The sequence below is a fragment of the Indicator indicator genome, chromosome 32 (assembly GCF_027791375.1).
Source record: "Indicator indicator isolate 239-I01 chromosome 32, UM_Iind_1.1, whole genome shotgun sequence".
Taxonomy (NCBI): Eukaryota; Metazoa; Chordata; class Aves; order Piciformes; family Indicatoridae; genus Indicator; species Indicator indicator.
The window spans coordinates 7,866,977-7,879,338 of record NC_072041.1 but is presented as its reverse complement, the minus strand read 5'-3'; the positions used below and the strand labels follow the sequence as shown (position 1 = coordinate 7,879,338).

Here is a 12,362-nt window from a genome sequence, read left to right as displayed (position 1 = left end):
TTGTCTGGACCTGTACCAACAGTTCCAAGTCTCTGTTGTGCTGGGGGCCCCAGAGCTGGAGGCAGTGCTGCAGGTGGGGTCTGAGCAGAGCAGAGCAGAGGGGCAGAATCCCCTCCCTGTGCTGCTGCTCTCCTGCTCTGGATGCAGCTCAGCACTCAGCTGGCTCTGGGCTGCCAGGGACCACTGCTGGCTCCTGGGGGGTTTGTCACCAACTGACACCCCCAAAGCCTTCTCCTCCAGGCTGCTCCTGAGCCACTCCTTGCCCAGCCTGGGTTTGTGCTTGGGACTGCCCTGATTTCTGATGTTTTGAGGAAGGTGCTAACCAAAGAGAGCTCAGAGCTGGCTGGCTCTCGTTCCTGTTTCCCCTTTGAAAGCATCAGAGACTTTTGCCTGGAGCATGAGATAAACGAAATAAAGATCAACTGGGAAGGGGAAACTGAAGGCATAGCTCCTGCCCCTTGTACTAATTAAAGGGCAGTGACCTTCTAACCGTGGAGGACATCAAATAAAGCAACCCCTCCAAGTTCAAAGGTCACATTCCCCACGGGAGCAAGGGGGAAGAGGCAGCTTGGCTGCAGAAGTCTCTCTGCTGTGCAGCCTTGGCTGCAAATGGCACTGCTGGGGTCTCAGCCCTGGGCCTTGGCGTTCCCAGGAGGCCTATGCCAAGCAGGGTCCATTGAGGTGCTGGCACAGCTCCCTCCACCGTGGGGCTGGGCTCTGGATGTAACCTCCTCACGCCCAGCCGTGCCTGGCAGCGGGCACCGGGCAGGGAGGGCTGCAGGGGCAGGGAGGGCTGCGGGGGGCAGGGAGGGCTGCGGGGGGCAGGGAGGGCTGCAGGAGCAGGGAGGGCTGCAGGAGCAGGGAGGGCTGCAGGAGCAGGGAGGCTGTGGGGAGCAGGGAGGGCTGTGGGGAGCAGGGAGGCTGTGGGGAGCAAGGAGGGCTGCAGGAGCAGGGAGGGCTGCAGGGAGCAGGGAGGGCTGCAGGGAGCAGGGAGGGCTGCAGGGGCAGGGAGGGCTGCAGGGAGCAGGGAGGGCTGCAGGGAGCAGGGAGGGCTGTGGGGAGCAGGGAGGCTGCAGGGAGCAGGGAGGGCTGCAGGGAGCAGGGAGGCTGTGGGGAGCAGGGAGGTTGTGGGGAGCAGGGAGGCTGCGGGGAGCAGGGAGGCTGTGGGGAGCAGGGAGGCTGTGGGGAGCAGGGAGGGCTGCAGGGAGCAGGGAGGCTGTGGGGAGCAGGGAGGCTGTGGGGAGCAGGGAGGCTGCAGGGAGCAGGGAGGCTGTGGGGAGCAGGGAGGGCTGTGGGGAGCAGGGAGGCTGCGGGGAGAGCGAGGGAGGGAGGCTGTGGGGAGCAGGGAGGCTGCGGGGAGCAGGGAGGCTGCGGGGAGCAGGGAGGCTGTGGGGAGCAGGGAGGCTGCAGGGGGAAGGAAGGCTGCGGGGAGCAGGGAAGGCTGCGGTGGGCAGGGGCCAGCACTGCTGCCTGCCACCCTCTGTGCCAACCACGCTGCGAGTTGGGGCATGACAAAAATGTGCCAAGGCCCAGCTCTCCACATCTGCAGGAGGAAAACACAGCCCTCATCAGAGAAACAGAAACACTTGGGATGCAACAGACCTTTTAAGATCTTCAAGTTCAGTCCTGAAGCCAGCACTGCCAGGGCACCACCAAACCATGGCCCTCAGCACCACAGCTCCACAGCTTTGAAACCCCTCCAGGGATGGGGACTGCAGCACTGCCCTGGGCAGCCTGGGCCAGGCCTTGACAACCCTCAAGGGGAAAAAATTGTTCCTCATGGCTAACCTGGGACAACTTAAGACAATTTCTTCTTGTCCTATTGCTTGTTCCTTGGTAGAAGAGCCCAACCCCCACCTGACTGCAACCTCCTTTCAGGGAGCTGTAGAGAGCAATGAGCTCTCCCCTCAGCCTCCTCTTCTCCAGGCTCAACACCCCCAGCTCCCTCAGCTGCTCCTCCCCAGCCCTCTTCTCCAGACCCTTCCCCAGCTTCCCTGCCCTTCTCTGGCCCTGCTCCAGCCTCTCAATGTCCTTCTTGGAGTGAGGAGCCCAAAACTGAACCCAGGACTCAAGGTGTGGCCTCACCAGTGCCCAGTACAGGGTAACAGTCCCTGTCTTAGTCCTGCTGGCCACACCATTGCTGATCCAGGCCAGGCTGCTGGTGGCCTCCTTGGCCACATGCTGGTTCATCTTCTTGGAGTGAGGTGCCCAAAACTGAACCCAGGATTCAAGGTGTGACACATCTCTCCTTACTCTCTAAACCTCTCTTTTCCTTCTCCTGGCAGTGCAGGGGCTCAGTGCAGTCCAGTGCAGTGAGGCAGTGAGCAAAGGAGCTGTAGCTGGGGTAGCAGAGCAGCCCATCCTGGAAACCAAACAACATTCCAGCTTGTCCCTCACCTTTGCTTCTTAGGGTAAACCCAGGAGATTGCTTTAATTAATCAGCCTGGTGGTGCCATGCTCCAAGGACTCCACGGAAAAAAAAAAAAAACTCCAGCAATCAGTATGTCAAATGAGTCACTCTGCCATCAAAGGATCAATATTCCTGGCAGGAGGGGCAGGATTCCTCTGCTGCTTTTCCCTGTCTGCATTCCTGCACTCTCCCACCACGGGCAGTTATTTAACCACATGAGTCAGAGCCCTGCTATGTTTGTAGCCTCACAGCTAGGGTTAGGAAAGCTTGAGGTGCCTGCTACAAAGACCAGGTACACATTAAACCCCAGATACAGGCTTTGTAGTAGGCACCTCATGCCTCCTAGCAGGCAGCACCTTTGTAGTAGGCAGCTCTAGGTGTGGAGTGTGGGCTCCTGGGAGCTGGAGCTAACAAATCACATCACTGAGCTCTGCAGCCTGCAGAACCCTGAAATGCATCAGGTTGGAAGGGACCTCAAAGATCATCCAGCTCCAAGCTCCTGCCATAGGCAGGGACACCTCCCACCAGCCCAGCTTGCTCAGGGCCTCATCCAGCCTGGCCTTGAACACCTCCAGGCAAGAGGCATCCACAACCTCCCTGGGAAACCTGTTCCAGTGTCTCCCCACCCTCTCTGGGAAGAGTTTCTTCCTAACCTGCACACTAAGTCCTTCCAACCCAAACCATTCTATGATCTCCAGGCTGAAACTCTCCCTTAAGAGTGAGCTCAGATGGAAAACATTTTGGGGAAAAAAAATGTTAATTATTTTTTTTGTTGAGGGAAAATCCTCTTCATTAAAGGTGGAGTAAGCTGGAAGTGATGTGTTCAGCAAGAATCATGGAATTGTCAGGGTTGGAAGGGACCTCAAGGCTCAGCCAGTTCCAACCCCCCTGCCATGGGCAGGGACACCTCACACCACAGCAGGTTGCTCACAGCCACATCCAGCCTGGCTGCAAAAACCTCCAGGGATGAGGCTTCCACCACCTCCCTGGGCAACCTGTGCCAGGCTCTCACCACTCTCATGGTGAACAAATCCAGTCTGAATCTCCCCACTTCTAGTTTTGCTCCATCCCCCCCAGTCCTATCACTCCCTGACACCCTCAAAAGTCCCTCCCCAGCTTTCTTGGAGCCCCCTTCAGATCCTGGAAGGCCACAAGAAGGTCTCCTGGGAGCCTTCTCTTCTCCAGCCTGCACAACCCCAACTCTCTCAGTCTGTCCCCATAGCAGAGCAGCTCCAGCCCTCTGCTCACCCTCATGGCCCTTCTCTGGACACCTTCCAGCACCTCCAGCTCCTTCTTGTAATAATAGAGGCTCCAGAAGAAACCCAAAGCTGCAGCTGCACTTGATGATCTCAAAGGTCTCAACAGTCCTGCACCTCCCCTCTGCCAGCTCAAAGCTGTTGCCCCCTCGTCCTGTCACTGCAGGCTCTTGCAGACAACCCCCAGCCCATCCATAAAGTTTGTTATCAAGAGATCAAAGAGCTCCCTGAGTGCTCCCTCCCCCCAAAGAGGAGGTAGCTGCCGTTTATTATTCCTTATCAAACAGTTGTTCTGGCACTCCCTCCACCACGGAGAGGAGCCATGGTGACCTCCAACCATTTAAAATCCTCTCACTTGGCCTCTTCTGCTCCATGTGAGCACTTCTGGGCTATTTCTAATTCATCTTGGAGGAGAGATAAGCTGTAGCCTCCTCTTTGATGCCAGCTACCATTGCCTCTTGACTTCCAGTGCCTGCTGGGTGACATCTTCCCACAAAACCTGGTGATTCACCCCTAAGGAATGGGCTTTGTGAGTCCTCCCTAACACTCTCCCCCCTCCTCCCCCAAACCTCCTGTTCTGACATCACCTCAGCTCACCACAGGGCAGAGGCTCTGAGGTGGTTTGAATTGCTGCTTTTCGTGACCGGTGGTGGAATTTTTGTCTTGAGTGATTTGTGGCTTTGATGTCACGCTGGCAGTCCACCCACCAGCACTCAAGGCTTTGTTGTAATGAAAGGAGAGAGCAGAGAGCTGGAGAACTGCTTCCAACCGTCAGGAGAAGTCAGCAAACAAGTTAATCCAGATCAGCCTTCCGTGTGCAAAGTGCCTGGAGAAGGCTTCTGCAGCGACTGGAGGCTGCCCACAGCCAGGACACTGACAGCATTTGCTGGGCTGCTCCCCAGCAGCATGGGCAGCAGGGCCAGGGAGGGGATTCTGCCCTCTGCTTGGCTGAGACCCCCCCTGCAGTGCTGGGGCAGCTCTGGAGCCCTCAGCACAGCACAGACAGGGACCTGTTGGAGTGGGGCCAGAGGCCACAGCAATGCTGGCAGGGCTGGAAGGGCTCTGCTGGGAGGCCAGGATGAGAGTTGGGATCGTTCAACCTGGAGAAGAGAAGGCTCCAGGGAGACTTTAGAGCAGCCTGCCAGGATCTGACACCTCCCACCAGCCCAGGTTGCTGAAGGCTTCATCCAGCCTGGCCTTGAACACCTCCAGGGTGGGGGCAGCCACAGCCTCCCTGGGCAACCTCTTCCAGTGTCTGCCTCACTGCAGAGAAGTTCTTCCTCATCTCCAGCCTCCATCTCCCCTCTCCCAGCTCATTATCTCTTCACTAACACAGCAGCTAAAACCCAAGGGATGAACAGTGGTGGCTTTTCATTCTTCAGGAGGAGAAGGAAATCTTTGGTGAGCACAGTGACATCACCACAGCTTCCCACAGTGTCTCCTGGAACAGGCTGCCCAGGGAGGTGGTTGAATCCCTATCCCGGGAGGTGTTTAAAAGCCATAGAGATGTGGTGCTGAGGGCAAATGGTTGGACTCAATGACCTTAAAGGTCTTTTCCAATCAACTTGATTCTATGGTTCAATGATTCCTGGACTTGCCTTGGCAGGAGGCTGTGCCTTGCCTGCTTCCTAAGCCATAAGTTGGGAATATGAAGTTTGCTCCTGGAAGCACACCACAGAATCACAGAATCAGCCAGGTTGGAAGAGACTTCCAAGATGCTCCAGCCCAACCTATCCCCCAGCCCTATCCAATCAACCAGACCATGGCACTAAGAGACTCCTCCAGGCTGCTCTTGAACATCTCCAGGGATGGTGACTCCACCACCTCCCTGGGCAGCACATCCCAATGGCAAATCTCTCTCCCTGAAGAACTTCCTCCTAACATCAGCCTAGACCTCCCCTGGCACAGCTTGAGACTGTGTCCCCTCCTTCTGCTGCTGGGTGCCTGGGAGCAGAGCCCAACCCCCAGCTGGCTACAACCTCCCCTCAGGGAGCTGTAGACAGCAATGAGGTCTGCCCTGAGCCTCCTCTTCTCCAGGCTGAACACCCCCAGCTCCCTCAGCCTCTCCTCACAGGGCTGTGCTCCAGACCCCTCCCCAGCCTTGTTGCCCTTCTCTGGACACCTTCCAGCACCTCAACATCTCTCTTGAATTGAGGAGCCCAGGACTGGACACAGCACTCAAGGTGTGGCCTGAGCAGTGCTGGGCACAGGGCAGAATAACCTCCCTTGTCCTGCTGGCCACACCATTCCTGATCCAGGCCAGGATGACATTCACACCATGGTTATTCACCTTCAGAAGAACCACAGTCTGCTCCCTGAAGGACTGCCTGACCCAGCAACAACACCACGAGGGCTGAATTTTTGTCATAGCTGCTGAGGCAGCTCTGTGCCACTGCAGCACAACCAACCTCATCTTAGTGAGGCCTCTTTCTCTTGAGGGAAATACTTTTTTGTCTTCTCTGCCAGGAAACTGGAAGCAGGGCAAAAAGTTCAGCCCTACACTAAGAGATTCACAGATTGCATCGGGTTGGAAGGGACCCTCAAAGGTAATTTTGTGCAACCCCCCCTGTAGTCAGCAGGGACACCTCCAACCAGAGCAGGCTGCCCAGGGACACAGCAAATCCAATCTTGAATGTCTGCAGGGATGGGGCCTCAGCCAGATCTTTGGGCAACTGTTTGTGTTCCACTACTCACTGTGCAGAACTTCCTCCTGATGTCCAACCTTAATCTCCCCTGCTCCAGTTTCAAACCATTGTCCCTCATCCCCCACAGACCCTTCTGAACAGCCCCTCCCCAGCTCTCCTGTAGCCCCTTTCAGTACTGGAAGGCTGCTCTAAGGTCTCCCCAGAGCCTTCTCTTCTCCAGGCTGAACAGCCCCAACTCTCCCAGCCTGTCTTCACAGATGAGGTTCTCCAGCCCCTGAATCATCTTTGTGTCTCCTCTGGACTTGCTCCATCAGGTCCACATCCTTCTTGTGTTGAGGGCCCCACAGCTGGCCCCAGCCCTGCAGGTGAGGTCTCCCAGAGCAGAGGAGAGGGGCAGGATCCTCTCTCTCTGTCTCTGGCCACACTGCTCTGGTTGCAGCCCAGGCTGTCCCTGGCCTTCTGTGCTGCCAGTGCCCATTGCTGGCTCCTGTCCAGCTTCTCACCCTGCAGCACCCCCAAGGCCTTTTCTGCAGGGCTGCTCTCAACCTCACCATCCCCCAGCCTGCTTTCAAGGACTGCCCTGACCTATGTGTAAAGAAGAGCAGCAGCATTTTGACTGAACTGCTTTGTTCTGTCACCAAACGTCTTTGCTCTTCATGTGCAGCTCTGGGTTTTCTTTTGAGGCAAGCCATGCTCAGCCTCCTCCACATCATATTGCTCACAGGTGATGATGATGGAGAAGCAGCCAGTGGACATCCCTGAGTGCTGTGGGTAAGCAAACCCAGTGGCTTTGATAGCCACAAGAGTCAAGTCCCTGCTGAGGGAGGTTTCTATCGCAGGGGACACAAAGCTCAGCCTCCAAAGGGGGCTGTGGAAAGAAACCTCTGTGTAAAACCTGCAAAACCAGGAAGCCAAGATCCTACCCTAGCTCCAGGAATTCTTCCTAGGAGCCAGAAGCCAATATCCATGGTGAGCAGCTACTGAATCCTTGTGTCAAGTGCTGGTGCTGGCAGAGCAGGGAGGTACAGCAACAGGCTGCAGCTCTGCATGGGGACAGCCACGAGTGGCACTGCTGGATCCCAGGGGACACAGTGCACAGCCCTTGGCTGCAGCTCCCCAGCACAGACCACAGAGTCAGTTTGGCTGGAAGAGACCCTTAAGTTCATCAAATCCAACCCTTACCCCAGCACTGCCAGGGCACCACCAAACCATGGCCCTCAGCACCACAGCTCCAGGGTTCTGAAACCCCTCCAGGGATGGGGACTGCAGCACTGCCCTGGGCAGCCTGGGCCAGGCCTTGGCAACCCTCAAGGGGAAGAAATTGTTCCTCATGTCCAACCTAAACCTCCCCTGGAGCAACTTGAGGCTATTTCCTCTTGTCCCATCACTTGTTCCCTGGGAGAAGAGATTAACCCCCACCTCACTCCAGCCTCCTTTCAGGGAGTTGTGGAGAGCAGTGAGGTCTCTCGTCAGCCTCCTCTGGCTCAACACCCCCAGGTCCCTCAGCTGCTCCTCCCCAGCCCTGTTCTCCAGACCCTTCCCCAGCTTCCTTGCCCTTCTCTGGACCCACTGCAGTACCTCAATGTCCTCCTTGGAGTGAGGGTGCCCAGACTGACCCCAGGATTCGAGCAGAGCTACTTACTGTGGGAGAAGCGCTGGGTGATGGGGGTGCCGGGGTAGGGGTAGGTGCGACTCTCCCACTGGATGTTTCCTTCCTGCACTGCTTTGATGAAGCCATGGTAGCACTGATGGGCCACACCTAGGAGGGAAACAAACCAAGGTGTCAGCAGAAGTTGGGGAACATGAGGAAGGAGCCCTGCCTGCAAGGTTGCACAAGCAGCGTGACAGCAGCTCTGCAGCAGCTCTGTGCTTAGGTTATCAACATGCTGGGGGAAATGGGGAGGATTAAAGAGGATAAAGAGCAGGGAGGGGATCAGCAAAGCTCACTGAACACATCCACACTGCTGCCACTCTGTCAGCTCCAGCTGGGGAAAGGAAAGTCTCTGTGAAAGGTGGAGAGAAGTGATTCTGCCCCTCTGCTTTGCTTGGCTCTGCTGAGACCTCACCTGGAGTAATGTGTCCAGCTCTGTGGTCCCCAACACAAGAGAGACATGGACCTGCTGGAGAGGGTCCAGAGAAGGCCACCAAGAGGATCAGAGGGCTGGAGAGAACCTCTGCTGTGAGGACAGGCTGAGAGAGTTGGGGCTGTTCAGCCTGGAGAAGAGAATGCTCCAGGGAGACCTCAGAGCTGCATTTCAGTATCTGAAGGGGGCTAGAGGAAGGCTGGGGAGGGACTGTTCAGAAGGGCTGTGGGGATAGGCCAAGGGGAAATGGATTGAAACTGGAGCAGGGGAGATTGAGGTTGGACATCAGGAGGACGTTCTGCAGAGTGAGGGTGGGGAGAGACTGGAACAGGCTGCCCAGGGAGGTGGCTGAGGCCCCATCCCTGGAGACATTCAAGATTGGATTTATGTGTCCCTGGGCAGCCTGATCTAGTTGGAGGTGTCCCTGCTGGGTGCAGGGGTGTTGGACAAGATGACCTTGGAGGGTTCATGGGCCCTTCTAAACAGTCCCTCCTCAGCCTTCCTGTAGCTCCCCTTCAAATACTGAAATGCAGCCCTAAGGTCTTCCTGGAGCCTTCTCCCCTCCAGGCTGAACAACCCCAACTCTCCCAGCCTGTCCCCACAGGAGAGGTTCCCAGCCCTCTGACCACCTTTGTGGGCTCCAGATCTGCTAAGGCTGGTCCATGTCTTTCTTGTGTTGGGGGTCCCACAGCTGAACACAGCACTCCAGGTGAGGTCTGAGCAGAAACTCAATGATCTTAGAGGTCTTTTCCTACCAAAACAATTCTATGATTATGAGAGGACACAGCAGTGCTGAGTGTCTTAGGTGAAAACCCTCCTTGTCCAGGTGAGGCAGTGGATCTGGCCCAGCACAGCTCCTCCATGCAGCCCCAGAGCTGCAGCTGACTTTGTGGATGGAGCTCACATGGCTGTGATCCTGCTGAAAGGGACCAGGCTCTGCTCCCTGTGGAAGGAAACTTCCCTGGGGAAGCTTTACACCAGCAGCAGCTCAGCTGCACTCCGGCAGCCCTCGCACTGAGGCTGCCACAACCTGCCAGCAGTTTGGGTGTTTTTTTTTTTCCCCTTCCTCTCCAATGATTTGCTGACTGTGCCAGGAACCACCTCCAGGCAAGAAATGCAGGAGAGAAAGCAGGAAGTTTTTTAACAAAATGAAGCCTGGGGTCCTCCAGCAGCTGGTGCCTGAGACGGTGTGGGAAACGCCAGCTGAACGCTGGGGTCTCAGGGCAGCTCTATCCTGACAAACAGAACAACTCAGCAGGAGAAAAGGGATCCTGGATTCACCTCCAGGGACCTCTCTGCTTCCCAGCATACAGGCTGGCAATGCCAATCCTTTTTCTTGCTAGGATGGCCCCCAAAATGGCACAGCTGCCCAGTGCCACTCATCCCCTGAGACTCTGACAGCTCACTGCAGCCTCGGATTGCTCTTCCCCTCCCTCCAGGGGTGGCTCTCACACAGGAAGGTCACAGAGCTGCTGGAGTGGGTCCAGAGGAGGCCACAAAGATGATCAGAGGGCTGGAGAACCTCTGCTGTGAGAACAGGCTGAGGGAGCTGGGGGTGTTCAGCCTGGAGAAGGCTCCAGGAAGAACTAACAGAGGCCTTCCAATACCTGAAGGGGCTACAAGAAGGCTGCAGAGGGACTGTGTGCAAAGGCCTGCAGGGACAGGACCAGGGACAATGGTTTGAAATGAGAGCAGAGCAGATTTAGACTGGACATTAGGAACAAGTCCTGCACCATGAGGCTGCTGGAATACTGCAACAGGTTGCCCAGGAAGGTGGTTGAGGCCCCAGCCCTGGAGATATTCAAGGTGAGGCTGTGAGCAACTTGATCTAGTGGAGAGTGTCCTTGCTGACTGCAGGGGGGTTGGACTGGATGACCTCTGGAGGTCCCTTCCAACCCAAACCACTCTCTGATTGTCTTTTGGGGGTGAGTCACCAGGTGCTTGGTCATTCCAGCTGCATCCTTTGCAGCTCTGAAGGCTGTTCCAGGAACGTGGCTCCAGGAGCAAGCACAGCTCAGCAGGGACTCAGGAGCTGCAGACACTTGAAAACCACCTTCCAACAGGGGTGCAGGCTGCTGCTGCCCCAGAAACAGGCAAAAGAGAGTCATTTTGTGCACTGCTTGCTTTGGAAGTGCTGTGTTTTCTTAACCTGCAGCCTGTTAAAACTCTGGGCAAGGCAGAAAATGTCTGGAATCCCAGCAATGCTTCCATGGATGTGGAGAAGTCCACAAATTGTTGTCCACAGGCCTGCCAAAGGTGTTCCTCACCTGCCTCTCACTCTGCAGAAGGATCAAGTTCCCCTGCTGCAGCAGGGTGCCTCATTTCTCACTGATCTAACTGTGGTCTCCTCTTCAACCTTTGGGTGTTTCATGAAGGTTCCAAACAAAATGTGTCCCACCCACAACAGAACAGGAATCAGCCAATGTACCCCCAAACAGAGCTTTGCTTCTGTCCTTCTCCAAACATTCACAGAATCCTAGAATGGCTCAGCTTGGAAGGGACTTCAGATCATCTACTCCAACCTCCCTCCAACCTCCCAACTGGACTTGGTTGCCCACAGCCTCATCCAATCTGGCCCCCAGGGAGCAGACAGCCACAACCCCTCTGGGCAACCTGTTCCAGAGCCTCAACCCCACACCGAGGAGCTTCCTCTTCAGCTCCACTCTAACCCTGCTCTGCCTCACCTTCAAACCATTCCCCCTTGGCCTGGCTCAGACACCCTCAGCAAAAGTCTCTCTGCAGCCTTCCTGCAGGATCCCTTCAGGTCCTGGCAGGCAGCTCTCAGGTCCCCCTGGAGCCTTCTCCTCTCCAGGCTGCACACCCCCAGCTCCCTCAGCCTGTGCTCACAGCAGAGCTGCTCCAGCCCTTGGATCATCTTTGTGGCCTCCTCTGGCCTCACTCCACAGCTCTGTGTCCTTCTGTGCTGGGGACACCAGAGCTGGAGGCAGGATTGGAGGTGAGGTCTGAGCAGAGCAGAGCCCAGGGGCAGAATCCCCTCTGCTGCCCTCTGCCCACACTGCTCTGGCTGCAGCCAGCACACAGCTGCCTGCTGGACTTCAGCTGTTTATTTCTCCTATCACATCCACCTAGCATTAAAATATCCCCACAAGGCTTCAGGATGAACGCAGCAGAGGCACGGAGCAGGATCTGCACCTCAAGGCTACTCCTCCAGGAAGTCTCAATGTGCAGATCTGTGTTCATGTAGATTTTCTGTAGCACTTCTCTTGAGCAGAGCTGCAGGAACCAGCCACAGCTTTTGTTTCCAGCCCAAAGGAGCAGCTTTAGGGATGTTAATTACCGAGTCAGAGGCAGACAAAGCACAATCACAGCCACATCAGACATGAGATGGTGGCAACTGGGGCTGCTGTGCAGGGAGAGGAAGGTCAGCAGTGCATGGGGAGTGTTGGAAATGCCATGAGAGTTGGGTCTGCTCAGGGAAGGCTCCAGGGACACCTCAGAGCAGCCTTCCAGTACCTGTAGAGGGCTCCAGGAGAGCTGGGGAGGGAATTTTGACAAGAGCTGGGAGTGACAGGATGAGGAACAATGGCTCTGAGCTGGGAGAGGGGAGATTGAGAGTGGAGATGAGGAAGAAATTCTTCCCAGTGAGGGTGGGGAGGCACTGGCACAGGTTGCCCAGGGAGGCTGTGGATGTCCCCTGCCTGGAGGTGCTCAAGGCCAGGCTGGATGAGGCCTTGAGCAAGCTGGGCTGGGGGGAGGTGTCCCTCCCATGGCAGGGGGGTGGAACTGGATGATCTTGAAGGCCCCTTCCAACCCAACCCATTCTAAGCTTCCATGACAAGCAGTGCAGAGCTGCTCTGTTGTGGAGATCTGGGGGCTTTACTCCTTTAAAATGACAAAACCAACTGAGGGGTTAATTTGGTGTCATTATCACAGAATTGTCTGGGTTAGAAGAGGCCTTAAAGATCATCCAGTCCAACCAGCAACCCAACACCACCACGGCCACCAA

General features: G+C 56.2%; 1 protein-coding gene across 1 annotated transcript in view; it reads right to left on the bottom strand.

Annotated features, from left to right (window-relative positions):
- The window catches only part of FBXO42 (F-box protein 42), an 85,874-nt gene that overhangs the window by 45,990 nt on the left and 27,522 nt on the right, over positions 1 to 12,362 (bottom strand). The window contains exon 3 of the mRNA XM_054394973.1: positions 7,954 to 8,070. Within this exon, the coding sequence (XP_054250948.1) occupies positions 7,954 to 8,070 (117 nt within the window). The remainder of the gene's footprint in view (positions 1 to 7,953; positions 8,071 to 12,362) is intronic.